Source organism: Gorilla gorilla, chromosome Y (genome assembly GCF_029281585.2).
Source record: "Gorilla gorilla gorilla isolate KB3781 chromosome Y, NHGRI_mGorGor1-v2.1_pri, whole genome shotgun sequence".
In the NCBI taxonomy this organism is placed as follows: domain Eukaryota; kingdom Metazoa; phylum Chordata; class Mammalia; order Primates; family Hominidae; genus Gorilla; species Gorilla gorilla.
In genome coordinates this window covers 7,323,259-7,344,651 of record NC_073248.2, presented here as the reverse complement: position 1 = coordinate 7,344,651, position 21,393 = coordinate 7,323,259, and the positions used below count along the sequence as shown (strand labels likewise).

General features: G+C 53.9%; 1 protein-coding gene across 1 annotated transcript; it reads right to left on the bottom strand.

Annotated features, from left to right (window-relative positions):
* Positions 1 to 5,359: 5,359 nt before the first annotated feature.
* On the bottom strand, positions 5,360 to 20,341 carry LOC101147858 (short stature homeobox protein). The gene is made up of 5 exons (XM_055377167.2): positions 19,937 to 20,341; positions 16,184 to 16,392; positions 9,826 to 9,883; positions 9,616 to 9,704; positions 5,360 to 6,348 (listed from the first exon to the last, which is right to left on the bottom strand). The coding sequence occupies exons 1-5, from the start codon at positions 20,211 to 20,213 to the stop codon at positions 6,103 to 6,105; spliced, it is 879 nt and encodes a 292-aa protein (XP_055233142.1). The 5' UTR covers positions 20,214 to 20,341; the 3' UTR covers positions 5,360 to 6,102.
* Between the last annotated feature and the right edge of the window lie 1,052 nt (positions 20,342 to 21,393).

Genomic DNA, 21,393 nt, shown 5'->3' with positions numbered 1-21,393 from the left:
CTTTTCATTTGAAGCAATCCCTGAAAATATCTGTAGATGTATTCGTAACCCGAACGCGGGGGCCGCTATGTCGTAAATCATAACAGGCTCCTTGTATATGGGGAGGGAAAAAAAAAGCAACAGTTTTCAGAAATATAAAAATAAAGGCAAACGCGATGTCAAATTTACAGTCGACATAATTACAATAGTACATATTTATGAATGTCCGACCAAGGAAAAAAAATAAATAACAAATCCACATACATCACAAAGTAAGAAGCAGGGGGCTTTTGCCTCCTTCCCACGGGACCTGCACGTACAATGGGCTGAACTCGTGAAGCCATACCCTTTCAATAAATAGCACATTTCATAGCTTCGAAACTGGATATTGTCTACATTCCTTAACCGGCTTCTCGTTAAATATCAAATTTCAATAAAACATTTATAAATTGCATCAACTTATCCACGTGTATCGAAGAATATCAGCATATACTCGCTAAGCTAATTCTCTTTAATAAATTAGGCACCAGTTTTTTTTTTTTTTTTTTTAATGTCAAACGTGTCCACCGAAAGCCTCTCTCCTCCCCAGACCTCCCAAAGCTGCAGGAGACAAGCGGCTTCCAGCAAAGTGCCTCCAAAATGTGTGTCGTTGGAGTGGCTGCCGTGCGTCATCCTCGCTATATCCCCGGGAAAACTGTGGAGCTAAAGGGAGCTGGAGGGTTCTGCTTGTTCTTAGGGGAAAAAAAATGTTAGAAAGGTCAGCATGAAACCCAGAGGCGAGGACAGACGACTCTGGTATTTCCCTTTCATCCTGACCAGAGCTTGGCACCAACCTGAAACCCGTCTCGGCTTCATTTCGGTTGAACGCCCAGCTGTCCCCAGACTCTGCGGTATCCACAGATGCTGACACGTGCTGACGTGGCCAAGGACAGCAGCAAGACCAGAACAGAAACCCAGGCTTCCAAGGACATGGGACCATTTCGGGGGCCTGGCTGGACTTCGGCGGGATGGAGAGGCCATTCCTACGACAGGGCATCTTTGGAGCAGCCAAAAGCCCTCCTTCCCGTACGGGAGACACCAAGCCCGTCGCATCACCAGCTTTGTAACTGGAAAAACGGGTGTTGGATGTGGTCAGTTATCCTCTAAATCGTACAGAGGCACAGAATCTGCCCCATCTCTGTATTCACGGCGCTGGAGGAGAGAGCCACAGACAAGGGGCCCTGTCACCACTGACTGTGAAATCACACCCCTACCCCTACCCCAACCGCCACCAGAGAAGGTGCATTTTTCTAACTCTTGGCAATTTTCAGGAACAGACCTTTGCAAAGTATGCACCAGTCAGAGACTCGAACGGAGAAAGAAAATCTAATACCAACATCCGACACATCCAATTCCTTCTCCCTGTGGGTGCTTTGCCGTCAGAGAGAGAGAAAAGAGAGAGAAAAGTGGATATGTCAGACATAGATTTCACCAGAACAGCCACACGAAGGAAGAAGTGCATTTTGCTCAACCGGGGCAACTGACAACCCTCCACAGACTATTTGGCCAAGTTTTGGGGAGGGGAGGGAAGAAAATACATATCAATCAGGACCCAACCCAGCATCGTTCAGTTCGGCCAGCAACGTGTTCCTATCAGTGTGCTGGAGCTGCTACGGCTCTCACACACCAAACCCTCTCTCTGCAACGGCGTTACAACGGAACACAGCCCACGTTGCTATCTGGCTGGTATTCCTTGCTCTGCGAGCGAGCTCACCGGGAAGCCACAGGGAAAGCAGGAACGTGACTTTCAAAAGAACCTTGTTTCGAGCAAAAAGCACCAAGAATCGCCAACGTACACCCACCACATAAATTCAATTTCTCACCTCCTGTGGAGAGACGTGCGTCGTTTCCATGCTGAATGTTCACGCAAACGTGTCTCTGGAGGGCCTTCCAGGAAACCAAACCCACGCACATCACATACAGACGGTCCCCATCAGCCCAGTCCTTCCTACACATCTCAGAAAAAGAGAGAGGAGGCCGGGCACGGTGCCTCACCCCATAATCCCAGCACTCTGGGAGGCCGAGGTGGGTGGATCATGTGAGGTCAGAAGTTCAAGACCAGCCTGGCCAACATGGCGAAACCCGGTCTCTACTAAAAAATACAAAAATTATCCGGGAATGGTGGTGGGTGCCTGTCATCCCAGCTACTTGGGAGGCTGAGGCAGGAGAATTGCTTGAAGCCAGGAGGTGGAGGATGCAGTGAGCTGGGATTGCACCACTGCACTCCAGCCTGGGTGACAGAGTGAGACTTCATCGAAGAAAGAAAGAGAAAGAAAGAGAAAGAAAGAAAAAGAAACAAAGAAAGAAAAGAAAGAAAGAAAGAGAGAGAGAAAGAAAAAGAAAGAAAGAAAGAAAGAAGGAAGGAAGGAAGGAAGGAAGGAAGGAAGGAAGGAAGGAAGGAAGGAAGGAAGGAAGGAGAAGGGAAGGGAGAGAGAAGAGGGTATTGGTGGTGAGAACTGGTCACAGCCCAAGCTGAATTTCTTATTTCCTTCCATCCCAGAGTTTCAGGGAGAAAGAAGCAGCTAGCATACACGTACCCCACACTCATTCGGGGATCACTCATCCACCTACAGAAAGTCACCCAACTTCTCTCTCAGGAGAAAAGCCAAAGACAGCCAGTGTCCACAGACACTCGTGTCCCACCCTCACAGTTCTCTGCGTTTGATCTGCTTCGGGGACCCATTTGTGAGGGTGACACTTGGCCCTCTTTCCATATTAAATCAAACTGAAACTGTCCCCGCACAGTTGAGAGTAAGTAACTCCCTTTCAAAAGTTTAGATTCAGGCCAGGTGCGGTGGCTCACGCCTGTAATCCCAGCACTTTGGGAGGGACAAAGCGGGCAGGTCAACCTGAGGTCAGGAGTTTGAGACCAGCCGGGCCAACACAGCAAAAACCTGTCTCTACAAAAAATACCAGAAAGTTAACCAGGCCTGGTGGCAGGTGCCTGTAATCCCAGCTACTCGGGAGGCTGAAACCCTGTCTCTACTAAAAATACAAAAAAGTTACCCAGGCCTGGTGGCAGGTGCCTGTAATCCCAGCTACTCGGGAGGCTGAAACCCTGTCCCTACTAAAAATACCAGAAAGTTACCCAGGCCTGGTGGCAGGTGCCTGTAATCTCAGCTACTCGGGAGGCTGAAACCCTGTCTCTACAAAAAATACCAGAAAGTTAACTAGGTCTGGTGGCAGGTGCCTGTGATCCCAGCTACTCGGGAGGCTGAAACCCTGTCTCTACTAAAAATACCAGAAAGTTACCCAGGCCTGGTGGCAGGTGCCTGTAATCCCAGCTACTCAGAAGGCTGAAATCCTGTCTCTACTAAAAATACCAGAAAGTTAACCAGGCCTGGTGGCAGGTGCCTGTAATCCCAGCTACTCGGGAGGCTGAAACCCTGTCTCTACTAAAAATACCAGAAAGTTACCCAGGCCTGGTGGCAGGTGCCTGTAATCTCAGCTACTCGGGAGGCTGAAACCCTGTCTCTACTAAAAATACAAAAAAGTTACCCAGGTCTGGTGGCAGGTGCCTGTAATCCCAGCTACTCGGGAGGCTGAGGCAGGAGAATGGCTTGAACCCGGGAGGTGGAGGTTGTGGTGAGCCGAGATTGTGCCATTGCACTCCAGCCTGGGCAACAAGATTGAAACTCCGTCTCTAAAAAGAAACGTTCAGATTCTACAGGGACCAGGTATATGTCTTTCTACTCACGTGGAGTGAGCTTTTTATTGGGAGGAAATGACACACTGTTATGTTTCGATTTTTCAAAATTACTCAGCCTTTTTGGTTAAAAAAAAAAAATCTAGGGCTGTACATATCTTACCAACCACTTTTCCAAAGGGTTACATACTCTGATGAATGAACCTACTTGCCAAAGATTCAAAATGCAATTCTTCTTTTCGATAAAAATTTCAGCTTAACTATAAAAGCCTCTCTCTCTCTTTTTTTTTTAAATTTCCAGCTTTAAAAAAAAAATGGATGAATGAGGCAAACTCTCTAATACCGTTAATGTCTGGGATTCTCTCTTTCTCTCTCCGTCATTTTACAGCAGTTGTAACATTTTGACATAAAAAATGTTGAAGGGGACTTTTGGTTTGTATAAAGAATATGAGAAGATACAAATCAGACGGGTCCAAATGAATCTGTAGTTCAGCTCAGTGACAAGATAGAAAGTGTTATGTGGAAGAAAAAAAGAAGTTTGTTTTTTTTCTTTTATCCCCACCTCAGGGAGAAGTATCTAAATCAGAAGTTAGGAAAGAAAACCACCAAGCTTGAATCCAGAAAGATGCAAATGTGTGATGGAAATAAGAGAGTTGACCACTGGATGTTAGTAAATGTTGGGAGAAGATAGTTTCTCTCTGGGCAGGCTGTGGTAACTAATGCAAATCATGCAGATGGATCTTCTCGGAGGTCACCAAACCCCTTGCTGTGTTCCCAGAAAACCAATCAGAACATGGAACGTGGATCTCCCGAAATCTGGGGGCAGAACCCTTGAATGTTTTTGGTTAGGTCATTTCAAGCAACTGTCCAGCCCACGCCAGCTGTGACGACAAGTTGCTATCTGCTGTTTATAAAACTGGGGGCACGTTGGGAGGCCCAGGCGGGTGGATCATGAGGTCAGGAGTTCGAGACCAGCCTGGCCAACACAGTGAAACCCCGTCTCTACTATAAATACAAAAAATTAGCCGGGGGTGGTGGCGGGTGCCTGTAGTCCCAGCTACTCGGGAGGTTGAGGCAGGAGCATCGCTTGAACCCGGGAGGCGGAGGTGGCAGTGAGCTGAGACTGCGTCACTGCACTGCAGCCTGGGCTACAAAGCAAGTCTCTGTCTCAAAAATAAAAAACAAAGAAATAAAAGAACTGGGGGAACGCAGAAGACGGAGTAGGGGAGAAAGAAAAGCTGGAACCACCTACATCTGCAAAAACTTGAAAACTCTCCGGATGTCTCCCTGGCTTTTATGCTTCCTAACCAGAAACAGCTCAGGTACCAAACTGGTATCTTGGCACCACCGTGCCCTCTTTTATCCCCTTCAGAAACACAACCACACTCCCAGTGCGCCCAGGGCCGTCTCTACACCCGTGATTTTTGCAAGAGGCCCTCAGTGGCCAGGCGGCCAGCGCTGGGAGAAGAGGTAACGCCTTTTCCACGTTGGACGCTGACAGGGTCAAGAGTGCACGGCTATTTTTTTTAATCTATAATATTTATAATATTGCACTTCACTCCATGTCAGTAAAGTTAATGCTGCATATCAGTATGACACCTTGCAACCACGCGTCCGTCTCTTATGCAAGTCATTTGCATCTGAATCCTGTAACACAGCAAAAAAAAAAAAAAAAAAAAAAAAATACCAATCCAAAACAAAACCAGACCCAATTTGGGAATCAAACACTGGAAAAGTTATAAAGTCGGTCCTCATTCAGGTCCCCGGAACGTGGGAGTCGCAACGTGGGAGGTTCGGGTCTCCCTCCCCTCCCTTTCCAAAGCCCCCCGTTCACGTCCTCAGCCTCAACCAGAGAACTATTTCCTTATTGCTGCCTGGGAGGCTCCAGGGGAGCGGTGGAGGAGAGCCCGGCCCCTGCCTCCCGGGATTCCGAAGTCCACATTCAAATCCACACCCGTTCCGCAGCCTCTTGGGATGAAGGAAGGAGTATGGTAGTAAAGAAAATCGTTGGCAACGAAGAAATGGCATCTTCATCGGAGACCAGCCCCGGGATCTTTGCAGTTTCAATAGACTCTAAGGATCTTCCAAACGTGTGTAGTTAACCGCATGCATAGGGTATAGCAGAGGAAGACGCAGCCAGGCGGGGGTTTACCCTTCTCCAGGGTCCCAGGACGCACGGGCAGCCTTGGAGAGGCCCGGGCTGGGCGCACGGCCGCTCACCCGCTCCGCCTTCTGCACCATCTCCGCGAGGGTCTGGCTGGGTCGTGCGTGGACGGTCCCGGAAGCCCCCCTCCTCAGGCCTCTTGCAGGAGCTCCCGGGGTGCCCGGAGCACGGTGGCCGCGGAAGGAGCTCCAGGCGGGGTTGAGTGCAGGACGCGCGGTGCAGGCGGGGTGCGCTGAGCCCGGGAGTCCGGGCGCGCGGGGGGCTGCGCGGCGGGTCAGAGCCCCAGGGCCTCCGCGTGCTTCCGCGCCTTGAGCCGCAGGTCGGCGATGCTGGAATTCTTGCTGTTGCTTTTGGCGGCGGCGGCGACCACGGCGGCGGCTGAGGCGGACTCGGCCAGCGACGCGATGGGCAGCCCGAAGGGCGGCGGGGGGAACATCAGGTAGGGCGCGTGCGCCGCCAGGTGCGGGTGCAGGTGCGGGTGCGCGTGGGCCACGCCTTCCAGCTGCAGCTGAGCCTGGACCTGCAGGAGCGAACCCGGCGGGGTGAGGGCGCAGGATGGGGACTGGGGGGCCTGCTCCGCCCCGCGCCCCCGGAAACCCCCAACGTGCCTCTTCTCCCCTAGGGAGCGTCGCCCCTTCTCCAGCCCTGGAGACCACCCCACACCCGACTTTCCTCCTTCCCCGTGGCCCAGAATTGGCGCTGCCACTGGATGCATCCGCGGGAGCCGGGCCAGGGGAATCCGAACAGCTCCCTGCAAAGCGCATGGGAGGGGGGTCCACAAATGGAACGCCCTCGGGGGAGCTCCAGATGCGCTCTCTTCGCAGGGATTCGGGGACTTTGGCTCACAACGTTCTCTCCCCCAACCAGCCCCCGTAACCTCTCCCGGGGACACCAGGTCCCCAAGCCTCTCCCCAGGACACCAGGTCCCCAAGCCTCTCCGGGGACACCAGGTGTCCAAGCCTCTCCCGGGTCACCAGGTCACCAAGGCTCTCCCGAGACGCCAGGTCCCCAAGCCTCTCCAAGGTCACCAGGTCCCCAAGCCTCTCCAAGGTCACCTGGTCCCCAAGGCTCTCCCGGGACACCAGGTTCCCAAGCCTCTCCTGGGACACCAGGTGTCCAAGCCTCTCCCGGGTCACCAGGTCCCCAAGGCTCTCCCGAGACACCAGGTCCCCCAGCCTCTCCCCAGGACACCAGGTCCCCAAGGCTCTCCCGGGTCACCAGGTCACCAAGCCTCTCCTGGGACACCAGATCCCCAAGGCTCTCCTAGGACACCAGGTCCCCAAGCCTCTCCCCAGGACACCAGGTGTCCAAGCCTGTTCCAGAGACACCAGGTCCCCAAGCCTCTCCTGGGACACCAGATCCCCAAGGCTCTCCTAGGACACCAGGTCCCCAAACCTCTCCTGGGACACCAGATCCCCAAGGCTCTCATAGGACACCAGGTCCCCAAGCCTCTCCTGGGACACCAGATCCCCAAGGCTCTCCTAGGACACCAGGTCCCCAAACCTCTCCTGGGACACCAGATCCCCAAGGCTCTCATAGGACACCAGGTCCCCAAGCCTCTCCAAGGTCACCAGGTCCCCGAGCCTCTCCCAGGACACCAGATCCCCAAGGCCCTCCCGGGTCACTAGGTGTCCAAGCTTCTTCCAGAGACACAAGGTCTCCAAGCCTCTTCAAGGTCACCAGGTCCCCAAGCCTCTCCAGGGACACCAGGTCCCCAAGCCTCTCCCGGGACAACAGATCTCCAAGCCTCTCCCAGGACACCAGGTCCCAAAGGCTCTCCCAGGACACCAGGTGTCCAAGCCTCTTCCAGAGACACCAGGTACCCAAGCCTCTCCCGGGACACCAGGTCCCCAAGCTCTCCCGGGTCAACAGATCCCCAAGGCTCTCCCGGGTCACCAGGTCCCCAAGCCTCTCCCAGAGACATCAGGTCCCCAAGGCTCTCCCGGGGCAGCAGATCCCCAAGGCTCTCCCGGGTCACCAGGTGTCCAAACCTCTTCCAGAGACACCAGGTCCCCAAGGCTCTCCCAGAACACCAGGTCCCCAAGCCTCTCCTAGGACACCAGGTCCCCAAGGCTCTCCCTGGGACACCAGGTCTCCAAGGCTCTCCCGGGACGCCATGTCCCCAAGCCTCTCCCGGGGATACCAGGTCCCCAAGTTTTTCCCGGGGACACCAGGTCCCCAAGACTCCGGTGCGCAAAGCCAGGCAGGCCTGCGGGCTCCAACGGCCTAATTTCACTGGGTCCCGCCGTCGGCAAGAGACGGTACAAGAAGTGGGCTCGTTCCCCCACCTCAAGGCCAGGTACCCAGGAGAGGAGAACCGCGGAGGGATGCGGACCCCTCTCCCTCGGGCCTAGGCCAGGGAGAGCTGGAGAGCTCGCGGCGACCAGCGCTTGGGGTCCATTTCTGAGTCGTTCACTTATGATTTATACGTTTATACCTTCCGCTCCCCACCGCCACCCCCCAAGCCCCTGCACCCTCAGCCAAACACGCGCCCAAATACAATCCCCAGCCTGTCCCCTTGTAATAAAACGGTGAAGAACGCACGCGTCCGCCCTGCCAGAGCCCCCCCCAACCCCGTTCCGCCCGCGCATGCACTCCCGACCCCCAAATTAGGGACCGAAGGGGCAACGGGCACCGCAGCCGGGCGCTGCGCTGAGCGTTCAGGCAGGGCGCACGTGGGCGCTGCGCTCTCTCCTCCTGTGACCCTTCACCTCCTTCCACGCAGCTCCCCGCTTCCCCCCATCCCATCCCTGCCACTAAGCTAGAGCAGGGCGGGGGCGCCCTTGGGAAGCTTGGGCTCCGCGACCGAACCCCGACTCCCTGGAAGCCCCAAATCCACGCTGGGCACCCAAGCGCTGCTCACTCCAAAGTAAGTGGGGAGCTGAGTAGGGTGTCTCCAGCTCAGAGGTGCAGAGCCCAAGCCAGGGGCCAGGGGCCAGGCAGACGCCCCAGGCCCTCGGGCACTCGGGGGTGGTGATGAAAAGGGAATGGGTGTCTGTCCCATCTCTGATATCCAGGCACAGGCATCTGCGCCCTTATTAACCAGGCAGCAAGCCAGGTGGGGGTGCCTGACTGTGTGGACTTTTCACCCCTCTGGTTTAGTCAGATTTCTGTTTGGGCTTGTATGTATTCACCTTCCCAAAAGTGGAGTTTTACAGCCTGATTTTTTTTTTTTTTTTTTTTTTGAGATGGAGTCTTGGAGTCTCACTCTGTCACCCAGAGTGGAGTGCAGTGGCGCGATTTTGGCTCACGGCAACCTCCACCTCCCAGGTTCAAGTGATTCTCCCTCCCAAGTACCTGGGATCACAGGTGTGCACCACCACGCCTGGCTAAGCTTTGTGTTTTCAGTAGAGACGGGTTTTCACCGTGTTGGCCAGGCTGGCCTCGAACTCCTGACCTCAGGTGATCCACCTGCCTCGGCCTCCCAAAGTGCTGGGATGAGAGGCGTGAGCCACCACGCCCGTTTTGTATTTTTAATAGAGACGGGGTTTCGTTACGTTGGCCAGCCTGGTCTTGAACTCCTGATCTCAGGTGACGCACCCTCCTCAGCCTCCCAAAGTGCTGGGATGACAGGTGTGAGCCACCCCGCCTGGCCCAGCCTGATTTCATAGGTGCCAAGGTGCCTGTAAATGCCTCCTCGGAAAAGAGGCTTTTTTTCTGAGGGCCAGCTGAGAAGTCTGCAGGGGCAGGGAGGGACTAGGAGTGTCAGGATGCGGCAGCAAATAGGGGAAAGGGGAGGGGAGCAGCAGGTCCCTAGGGATCTTCAGAGGAAGAAAAAGCGAGCTACCTGTTGGAAAGGCATCCGTAAGGCTCCCATGTTGACGTAGGGTGCCACTCGGCAGGCGTCTAGGTGGTTGGCTGTCCCCAAGATGACACCTGTGTCAAAAGGGAGCAGGTGTCAGTGTGGTGGTCTTGGGTGTAGCCAGCACCTCGTCGCCCCCCATCCCTCCTGGAGGAGGCTCCCCCAGCTTCAGGTCCCCCAAGTCCCGACACCCACCTTTATGCATCTGATTCTCTTGTTTGCGGCACTTGGCTCTCCGGTTCTGGAACCAAACCTTGGGGAGAAGCAGAGAGAGATGTGAAGAACCCTGTGAACCCAGCCCAGCCTCCCCAGGGAGCATCCTTCCCATGAGGCTGAACCAAGCACTTTGCACCTCTGGGAGCCGGGAGGTGACTGATGGTGGGCGCCCAGACACTTACCGCCCCTCTGTCTCCAGCCCTGCATCACTGACTACCTAGTACTGGAAATTGGGGTTTTTTGGATTTTTTGTTTTGTTTCGTTTTGTTGTGGTGGTGGTTGTTCTGAAATCAAGTCTTGCTCCGTCCCCAGGCTGGAGTGCAGTGGCACTATCTCGGCTCACTACAACCTCCATCTCCCAGGTTCAAGCGATTCTCCTGCCTCAGCCTCCCGAGTAGCTGGGACTACAGGTGCCCACCACCACGCCCAGCTAATTTTGTATTTTAGTAGAGACACGGTTTCACCATGTTGGCCAGGCTGGTCTCTTGTTTTTTGTTTTTGCTTTCTTTTGTTTTTGAGACGGAGTCTTGCTCTCTGGTCCAGGCTGGACTGCAGTGGCACTATCTCGGCTTACTGCAACCTCCACCTCCCAGGTTCAAGCCATTCTCCTGCCTCAGCCTCCCAAGTAGCTGGGATTACAGGCACGCACCACCACGCCCAGCTAATGTTTGTATTTTTAGTAGAGACCGGGTTTCACCATGTTGGCCAGGCTGCTCTCGAACTCCTGACCTCAAGCGATCCACCCACCTGGGCCTCCCAAAGTGCTGGGATTAGAGGCGTGAACCACTGCACCTGGCCTAGAACTGGAAATTGGGTTTTGTTTTTTGGTTTTTGTTTTATTTTGTTTTTGAGACGGAGTCTTGCTCTCTCATCCAGGCTGGATTGCAGTGGCACGCCTCACTGCAACCTCCACCTCCCAGGTTCAAGCAATTCTCCTGCCTCAGCCTCCCGAATAGCTGGGATTACAGGTGCCCACCACCACGCCTGGCTAATTTCTGTATTTATTAGAGACAGAGTTTCACCATGTTGGCCAGGCTGGTCTCGAACTCCTGACCTCAAGTGATCCACTCGCCTGGGCCTCCCAAAGTGCTGGGATTAGAGGTGTGAGCCACCATGTCTGGCCTTACAGCTTGGTTTTACACTTTTTTTCTTTTTTTGAGATGTTGTCTTGCTCTGTCGCCCAGGCTGGAGTGCACTGGCGTGATCTTGGCTCACTGCAACCTCCACCTCCCAGGTTCAAGCGACTCTCCTGCCTCAGCCTCCGGAGTAGCTGGGATTACAGGGGCTCACCACCATGCCTGGCTAATTTTTGTATTTTAGTGGAGATGGGGTTTCACCATGTTGGCCAGGCTGGTCTGGAACTCCTGACCTCAAGCGATCCGCCCACCTCGGCCTCCCAAAGTGCTGGGATTAGAGGTGTGAGCCACCGCACCTGACCTAGAACTGGAAATTGGGTTTTGTCTTTTGGTTTTTGTTTTGTTTTTGTTTTATTTTGGTTTTGAGACAGAGTCTTGCTCTCTCATCCAGGCTGGAGTGCAGTGGTGCGATCTCACCTCACTGCAACCTCCACCTCCCAGGTTCAAGAGATTCTCCTGCCTCAGCGTCCCGAGTAGCTGGGATTACAGGTGCTCACCACCATGCCTGGCTAATTTTTGTATTTTAGTAGAGACGGGGTTTCACCATGTTGGCCAGGCTGGTCTCGAACTCCTGACCTCAAGCGATCCACCCACCTGGGCCTCCCAAAGTGCTGGTATTAGAGGTGTGAGCCACCGCACCTGACCTAGAAGTAGAAATTGCTAAATCCTCCGTGCCCTGCCTAAGTGAGACCTGTGCGTTACCAGTGATGAATTTAAGGTGAAAAAGTGAGTTCCGAGACAGTGGAAGTGGACCGTCGAACTTTCCAGCGTTCTGTGTGGGCGCCCCGCCCCCCAACTCCTGTAGACCCTGTAGGACAATCCAAGTTTCCCCCTTCAGACTTTAGCCACAAACGGAGAGGGCGAGCTGATGGCTAAAGAGTTCCAAATCCAGCCCCTTCTCCAATCTAGCTCTTGACACACCAAGCCCGGAAAATGTCTCTGCCCTTCTCGGCCTCCTCGGAAGCGCTGGGGAGCTGAAGGCGTCCCATTCTTATTACCAAGGGTCCCCATACATGAAGGGGTCCCACTCATGACCAAGGGTCATGAGGACGCCCAAGGATAGCAGGCTTTGTGGTAGGGGCATTCTGCCCCTCTGAGGACTTCTGAGTCTTGGGGTAAACTATCAAGAAGTTGAGTGCAATAGCGCAGGGGACCCTCAGGAGGCTGGAGAAATTCACACAGGCCTCATGTGAAGATTTGCGTGCCAATTCCACCCCCTCTCACCTCCTACAAGCCTCCTCTGCTCTCCCAGTATTGACAATCCCCTCCTCCACAGACAGACCAGCTGGAGGGTGCAGGCGGTTTAGCCTATGCCTGGTAATCTGGACACCCCCCCCCTCCCCCACCACCACCTCCCTGACAGTCTTAGTTGCTTAATTCCTCCTAACAGGTTTTCTGTGGCAGAAAAGCTGCACCCTGACCCACAAGGCAGTCACCGCCCAAGAGAAATAATTCGTCTAGAGACAGGCGTCCTCAGCCAAGGCGGTAAGTGAACCAGTCACTCCGGCTGTTGTGGGCAAAACAGGTGCCGGGTCCCTCGGCCCACAGCCACCCTTACGCACTGTGCGTGGCCCGGGGCCGGTGCCCCTATGAAGGGAACCTCACAAAACCCTCAGAGTTTGGGAGCAGCCAGGAGTCTACACAACGCAACGTGAACCTGCTCTTGAACCCAACACCGAGCTTCCAGCCCAGCTTTCGGAAGTGGCTTTTCATTTCCAAAGTGGGTCCTGCCGGGCTGCGGCGCGCCTGGAGAACCTGATCCTGTTTCCCAGCAAAGTCATCCTCCCTCACACCCCCGCCAAAAAGGCCCCTGCCTGGTGCTGACATCGAAATTCACCAATAATTTCCAAAGCTGGCGCCTTCGGACCTCCACCTCCACTGACCATCCAGGTGACTGTCACTGTGCCTCTCCATGCCCACCTGGACTCTCCGCCTTTCTCCTCCAGGGCCCAGAAAGCGAGCCAGCCACCCAAAAGCCTCTGGAAGGGCATTTTTCAAAAAAGAAAATCGTCCTGAAACGTGGAAAGCCTCATTCAGTCTCCGTTCAACACGGGGAGAGGAAAAAAAAAATGATGAAGAATACAAGTGATGAATTAACCGCTGCGTGAAGCGCTAATAAATCAGTCTTGGAGTGATTCACGATCCATTCCAATTAGGCCCGAATATGGTAAGTGAAGTGTGTGACACTGGTTAAGACAGTTATTTCTTCATTAAAGAGCACTCCCCGCTTTCTTTCCCAAATGCCGTAATGCGATTTCCTTTTGATTTCCATTACAGACAGTGAATAATGACATTTAATTTAGCTCTGCGCCATAAACCCACAGATATTTGTTGTAATTAAATTACCGCCTGCCCCTCACCATGGTCTCATAAGTTTCGATTAGAACCCTGACAGCTGGGTGATGCGACTTTGCAGGGCCACACGCTAAAAATAAAAGGTTAATCAGTAACAGCTTCTATCGGATGCTCAATTTATTTACAGCAAAATTCCACAGTAAATTGAAACTCTATCCGGTCACAGCACGGGACGGGCTGTAGTGAAACTCAAGTATGGTTCGTTTTCCGTCCCTGGTCGTCCCCGTCCCCTCAACGCGGGACGTCGGGGTTTGAACTAATTGATTTTTATGACCACTCAAAGCGCACTCGCCTTTATTATAGGATCCTTTTCCCCCCGCGGCGATGGAGAATTATGTCTTTTATTGCATTCCCATGTTTGTTTTTATTATTATTTACCGTCGTTAAATTTTCAGGCGACCCCTGCGATCGATAACCCCCAGCTTGTCCCCGATTTGTCTTTATTTTAGGGCGTTCTCGGGGTCCGTACACACCCCACAACCAATTTTCCGCAGCTGAACTAACGCGCTCTCGTCGGTAATAGACTACGGAAAGAAATAGTGTGGAATTAAATTACAAGTAATTTATTTTTATAGAAACAGTACATCAAGGGCTGGGATATATTACAGATCCCAGGCACACAGACACCAGGAGATGACATAAACTTGATGTCCCCTTTAGCGAAACTTTAATCTTTTCATTAATTTATACGGGGCAGCCCAATCCATCTTCTGCCAGAGGGGTGGACGGCGAGGAAACCCCTGTCTGATGCAGCTTCCTTCCCTCACTGAGACCACAGACGCCCTAAGGAGGGACACAGTCCTTCCTCCAAGTCACCAAAGCCTCTCTCCCTCCTGGGCTGTATCGCTTTGGGGACCACAGCCCTCGGTAAAGATGCCTGGGGAGGGTTGATTTAATCCTAACGATCTTAGGGAGGCCTTTTAAAATGCAGCCACATGGGAAGACGGAAGACAATCAGGAGCCAATATACATTTTTTAAATGAAAGAGCTTGTAAAACACTCTCCATCAAACGCATCTGTATCCTCATCTCCTAAGCAACATCGATGGAAAAATTGTGTTTGAATGTGTTGACTCAATCACCCATCCCACAGGAACCAAACGGAATCAGGGGCCAAAAAAATATATATTTTTATATGTGTATATATATGTTTATATATATTTATATATATATTTGTATATATTTATATATATGTTTGTATATATTTATATATCTACAATATATGTTTGTATATATTTATATATGTTTATATATCTATGTTTATATATCTATATTTATATATGTTTATATATACTTATATATATTTATATATGTTAATATATTTATTTATATATGTTTATATATTATATATGTTTCTATATATTTATATATGTGTTTATATATTTATATATTATATATGTGTTTATATATTTTATATATTATATATGTTTATATATATTTATATATTATATATGTGTTTACATATATTTATATATGTGTATATATTATATATATTTACATACATTTATGTATGTTTATATATTTATATATGTTTATATATATACACACACATATAATGAAAGATGTAACAACTCTGCATCAAATGCATCTGTATCTTCCTCTCCTCAGCAAAATCCAGGGAAAGCTGTGTTTGAATGTGTTGACCTCATCACCAATCCTACGGGAACGGGCTTTCAAGGCGTCTCTTTGCTTTGAACGCCCTTTGCTTTGTCACGGTTCTCTCTCTGGTCGGCAACCTTAATTTCATTTATTTTTGACGGGGTCCCCAGGGTCCGGGGATCCTGACCGTCTCTCTCTCTCTCTCTCTCTCCCTCCCCCTACTTCTGTCCTGCCCAGAACCAGGAGAAAGGACTAGAAGAGTTGACCTTCCAGGGGAGCTGAACTGTCAGGCAGGGGCCGGAAGAAGCCATTTGGAGGCTCTCCCAGCAGCACCCCTGAAATAAACTCATACCTTTAAGTTAATGTTTACAATGCGGAGGAAGGCTCTGCCCGCCCGTCCCTCTGCGCACACCCAAGGCCCCTCCGCCCCCCAGTGCCTGGTCTGATGGGGCACCGTGAATTCGCGCGCTCCTCGGGGAGCCCCCGTGCCCCGCTAATGGTCTCTGCTCATCCAGATGCCCAACGTGCTCCTGCGCTCCCCAGAGCCGGAGGGAGGAGGGGGTGGTTTGTAGCAGAGGACAAGGCTGGAAAGGGGAGGAGGGAGATAGAAACGGTGGGTGAAAAAAGGGAGGAAAGAGAAGACCCTATTTCTCTCCACCTAGGGACAGAGGACACCCCTCTCCTTTCATCCTAAGGAAACCTTTTCAATGCAGCCACACGGGAAGACGGAGGGGAATCAGGGGCCAAAAGATACATGTTTTTAGAATGAAAAATCTTGTAAAACACTCTGGATCAAACGCATCTGTAGCTTCATCTCCTAAGTATAATCCAGGGAAAGTTTTGTTTGCATGTGTTGGCCCCTATAACCAATCCCACGGGAACCGAAGGCAGTCGGGGGCCAATATATGGGTTCACCGGGTGTGTTTGCACCAAGGACGAACAAATATCTATAATATATACAACATACATATCTGTATAACATATATATTTATTTGTTATTTGTATAACATATATATGTATATATATTTGTTTGCTGTTGGTGAAAAACAAACGCAATGAACCCATCCTACAGGCCTCAGGCGTCTCCAAAAGTCCAGGAACCCCAGCCCGTCCCTCACCCAACCTCCCCGCGCTCCGGGAAGGGGACGGCGGCGGCCCGGGCGCAGGTGGCTGTACGCGTGCTGTGCGCTCCCGAGGACCAGGCGATGGCTCCGGCCCCCCCCCCCCCCCCGCCCCCCGGGTTCCTACCTGCACGCGCGCCTCGGAGAGCCCCAGGCGCTGGCTGAGCTCCTCGCGCATGAAGGCGTCGGGGTAATGGGTCTCGTCGAAGAGTCGCTCGAGCTCGTTCAGCTGCTCCAGCGTGAAGTTGGTGCGGCTACGCCTCTGTTTCAGCTTGGTCTGCCCGTCCTCGTCCTCCGACTTCACGTCCTCGCGCTTCTCTTTGCATTCATAAATCCCTGCGTGGGGAGCGGAGGGCACAGGGCTGAGGCCGGGAGCGCCTCGCCAAAGGCTCCCGCGGTCCTCTCCGCCCGCGCCCGCCTCCCCCAGCACGGCCCGCGGGGTCCTCCGCGCAGGCAGCGTGGCGCGCGCTGCGGGGAGGTTTTGCGCAACGTGGTGAACCCCTTCGTGCATCCCGCGGTGGAAAGGGGGGCCTCGGAAACCAATGCGCTTTGACGCAAAAACTGCGTGGGGTCCATAAGGCAAAAGCCGAGGAGGATACTCGCTGCTTTCCCAAAAACCTGGGCTTTGCACGAGCCTTGTTTTCTTGGCCTCATGTCAGAATCGTTTCCTCAATTATCCACTTCACCTCTGTTGACATAACCTAACCTTTTCTTTCTTTCTTTTTTTTTTTAAGGAGAGTGGGGTGTCAAATCCTATTTTTAAGGGAAAGAATCTGAGGAAGAGCTGCCAACTGTGGGATCCCCGGCGGGACGCCCGGGAAGGACACGGGGAGGGCCCGGGGCGGGTTGCAGATTCTAGGCCTACGGAGAGACGCTATCCCCACCGCTGCAGCGCAGGAGGGCTGGGGGTCCCTCCGGGATCTGGCGGAGCTAGGAGCCCCTACCCGAAGCCTGTTTCTCAGCAGATCAGCAGAACCGCGTCTGAGTACCTGAATGCACCACCGCGCCTGGGCGGTGAACCGTGTGCGCAGAAATCTCTCCTTCCCACTTTTTCACACGCGGTCGGGCACCTACCCCACCAGGGTGTGCCAAAAATGGCACTTTCTCATCTCCAGTAGTGGTGACCTGTCTGTATTTGCTGGGGCAGTCAGAAGGGCAGAAAACTCAGCCCTCGAGCGTTTCCAGGTGAAAAACCTTTTCTTCCTCATTTTAGACATTCAGCCTCTGACCAAGCTCAGGGATTTAAGTAAAAGGTGTCTCCCTCGCTCCCCTTCAACCCAGGGCTGGTGGAAGTGGCATCTCCAACGCCCCTCTGTTCCTATCTCGGGCCTGCTGAGCACAGATGAGAAGCACACGATGCCCTAACGAGGTGCCCCTTGCTGTCAAGGGTAAGAGGCTGACATTTGGAAGTTTAGTCTGGAAACAGTCTCAAAGAGGCACAGGCAACGCCGCTGCAACCAAGAAGCTTGCAAAGCTGACAAATCCAAGCTGTCTGCAGGGAACGGGGTAAATACTAGCACCCTGTTCTGTCTTTCTTCCTTCCACGACCCACACCAGGGCCCTCCCACCGCACCCCGAGCTACGTTCAGTGCTGGACGCTTATTCCAACGTGGATTTCACATTCTCTTTCACCTCCTAAAAGACACGTGCCTGCAAGAACACTCCATTCCTTCCCCCAAGTGAATCGTTTCCTGGAGACGACCCCAGCTCTCCCTCCTTCATTTCTCTAAGTCTGAACCCCAGGAATTGAGCCCAACTGACAAACTGAACTTCAAAGTCCTCAAACACCCGCAGGCTTTGCAAAACCCACGGGCTCCCAGGCTCGGCGGGGACACGCCGTTCCCAAAAACTCCAGGCTTCCACGGTAACCTCAGAGTCTCCCCTGCCCTCCAACCTCTATTTAACTTGGATCTGATGAATAAATACTAGCCTGGGTAGCAGCCCTGGCCCGGGGGTCTTTCTGCACCCAGCCAAGGGGAAAAATGTAACGGGGACTCTCTGTCTCCTCTCCTATGGCCCTGGGTCTTTGGCCTGGTCTTTACTTTCCTCTCACTTTTGAAAGGTCTGGAGGACACTTTGGTCTCCCGGGTCCATGGCCAGAGGGAGAAGAGAGAGTTCAGAGGAGCAAAACAGTGTCTGCGAAGGACAACCAAAAAGCAGCCCCACAGAACCGGCCGCCGGGCGCTGCGAACCCTCTTAAATTAAATGCAGGCCCTGAAGAGGCTCCCAGCCTTGCGTCCAGGAAGGCCAACTCTCTGTGTATGAATTACAGTGCCGGGTGCCCGCAGCAGTGTGTAGGGAGGAACTCCTCTCACGGTCAAAGGCAGGCTGGGCTCCTGCCTCTTAGACGGTCAGAAACCGGGGACTGCTTTGTAAACCGTAGCCAGCTTTCTGCTTGGACAAAGTCAGGGCCTTGGGAAGCTGCCTGGTGCATCCTACGAATACAAGGGCTATTTCCCGGGGCCACTCCACACCCCAAATGCAGGGCCTCGGAGAGCAGGTAGCCGCAGAGTCTTAGGAAGAATTACCTTTGGGGAATTCACCCTCGCACCTCAACTCTGGGAATCAACAAAAGCCAAGGCTAGATTCTCTGCCTCTTTGTAATGAAAACATAATAGGCGTCCATAGCCGTCTCCAGCTGTGCCCCGATACAGCCAGCCCATTTTATTCTTAAGATGTATGCTGCCCAGTTGTCGCGTTTGCACAGAGATCCCCGGGGCCAGCCCCTCTCTCTGAGCATCTTACTCCCCGATTTCTACCACGGGACGACCCACCACTGAGGTTTCAGGAGGAAGGGCCAGAGGGGAGCTCCCCCGGGCCGCGCACAACCGCCTGCGCTCTGACAACCTTGAGTTAGGACGCGCCCGCGAAGCCACCAGCTTCCCCGGGGCCCCTCGCGCCCCATCCAGATCCCGGCCACCTGCGCGCACGGGAGTAGTTTTTATGGACCCAACAGCTTTCGCCAAGATCAAGCCTCGAGGTTCAAAGGAAAAAAACGAAATAATAATGAAGTGTTCCTTAAAGGAAACAGAACCGAGCTGACCCGGGGCCTTCCCGTCTCGTACCACGCAGCCTCGAGTCTTCCCGTGATCTCGGGGGGGCCCGGCAGGCGCTGAGCGCTGGGAAGGCGCCTGGAGACAGCTCCTCTGTGCGTCTGGGTGACCGTAAATACGAGGCAGACAGGCAGAGACAGAAACCCACATCCTAAGCCATCAGGACCCAGGCCGGGCGTGGTGGCTCATGCCTGTCATCCCAGCACTTTGGGAGGCCGAGGCGGGTGGATCACTTGAGGTCAGGAGTTCGACACCAGCCTGGACAACATGGTGAAACCCCGTCTCTACTAAAAACACAAAAATTAGCCAGGCGTGGTGGTGGGCGCCTGTAATCCCAGCTACTCGGGAGGCTGAGGCAAGAGAATCGCTTGAACCCGGGAGGCGGAGGTTGCAGTGAGCTGAGATCGCGCCATTGCGCTCCAGCCTGGGAGACCGAGCGAGACTCTGTCTCAAACAAACAAACAAACAAAAAAAGGAAAGAAAAGAAAAAGAAAATGAAAAAGATATCTCAGGCCCTACGGCTTCAGGCACAGCCACCCGGATCCACCCCAACCCGGGACCTTCCCGTGTCGGTGCCCACGCGTGCAGCCCCCGCTGCGACCCTCCCTGGGTCCCCCCCGCACCCCCCTATCCACCACCCGCGTCTCCGGTCGGGTCCACTCCTGCCTTCCTTCCTTTCTTAGGCAAAACCTGACGGCCCGGGCCTTACCCTGGCTAGCCGGGCGGGGCAAATGTGCAGAGCGAGGGGCGCGCGGGGCCGACTCCGTGGCGAGGAGGCGCCGAACCCCAGGAGGGCCCCCCTGGAGCCGGCGCGCAAACGAACTTACCTTCTGCCACTCTCGCGGTGCCGAATTCTTTCAGTTTCTCCTTGTCATTGTCTACGTGGTCCTTGAACAAATGCACCGGGCAGTGGCCGCCGCCCTCCGTGATGTCCTGGAGGCTGGAATCCGACGTCCCCAGCTCCCGGGAGCGCGCCAGTCCGCTCTCCAAAACTTCCCGGTACGTAATGGAATCCTTCTTACCTCCGCCGCCTCCGCCTCCGCCGTTACCGTCCTTGCTTTTCTGGTCAAAAGACTTGGATACAAAAGCCGTGAGCTCTTCCATGGCTGGGGCCGGGGCTGGCGAGGAGCCGGGGCTGGTGGATGCGCGCGTCTGCCCGCCCGGAGAGGACGGCCCGTGCGCGCGGGTGGATCACCAGCGCTGTTATTTACGCCTTTCCATTGGAAATCTCACTATTTATACGCGGCGACCTCGCCCAGCCCCCCATGCGCTGCCTGTCCGGTGCAATTACTGGTCTCCGGGCTCCGCGGCGGACGCACGCAGAGACGCTGTGTCTCCCCCACCCCCCAGGCCGGCAATTGGCTTTCTTCTCATTTCATCACTGTTTGGCGTCCGTACACCTTGGTGCGAAGAGGGAAAGATCCCATTTTTGGAAGGGAGAGCGCGCGCGCAGGAGGGGGGCGCAGGCGCCCGAGCCCCCCACACAGGTTACCAGCGTTCTCTCCGTGGCCGGAGGAAAAGCAAACTCCAGTTTTCCTCCAGAGAGAGACAGAGACACAAGGAGTTCACGGCTGGAGAGAGGAGGGTCCCAGCCGTCCGGCCCCCCTAGCTCCCGGGAGGAGCGCAGAGCCCGGGGCCTGGACCTTTCCAGGAAGCGCCCGGGTCGCGCCGGGGTTGAGATGGCGAGGGGGGGACCCGGGCGTCCCGGCGACGCACGATCTTGGGAGAAGATGAGCTCCAAGTTGGTGGCGGCGCGCCCTTGGATGGAGACTTGGTGAGATGGAACGCGGCTGGAGAATCCCCGAAAGTGAGAAGAAGGGGCCGGGTGTCCCCAAACCCGGACGCGGGCGCTTGGGAGGCGGCGGCGGCGGAGGCCGAGGATCCCCGGGGCCGCCTCCCGGGTCTCCAGCGCCCGCAGAAAGAAGCCCAGGTCCCCGGGAGATCCGGTTCGTAAAGATCTATATTCTTTCTGCCCGCGCCAGACCCCGGCAGACCCCGGCGAGGGCTCCTCCCTTAGCGCCGCGCTGTCACCCTGGCGTCTGGGGTATTTACTGGGGGGAAAAAAATACTTGTGTTTTTGGTTTTCATGGCGGGATGCTCCTGCTCGCTCCCTCCCGCCTCTCGCTACTGAATGTGCTTTAGGGGAAGCCGGTGCTCGCCATCGCGACCTGAAATTCGTTTTCCAAGTCCTGGAAACCAAATGCGTCACGGTTCCTGCCAAGGACCTTCTGCAAATAAAGTGGACTTTTTTCTCTCTTTCCCTCTTTCGTTTTCTTTCTTTCTT

Excerpts from the sequence above, each read along its gene's own strand:
- LOC101147858 (XM_055377167.2), bottom strand. The coding sequence starts at position 20,213 with ATGGAAGAGCTCACGGCTTTTGTATCCAAGTCTTTTGACCAGAAAAGC. Across the intron at positions 9,705-9,825 it reads AGAGAATCAGATGCATAAAG|GTGTCATCTTGGGGACAGCC; the intron begins GTGGGTGTCGGG and ends CTTTTGACACAG. Across the intron at positions 6,349-9,615 it reads TACGGATGCCTTTCCAACAG|GTCCAGGCTCAGCTGCAGCT; the intron begins GTAGCTCGCTTT and ends TCGCTCCTGCAG.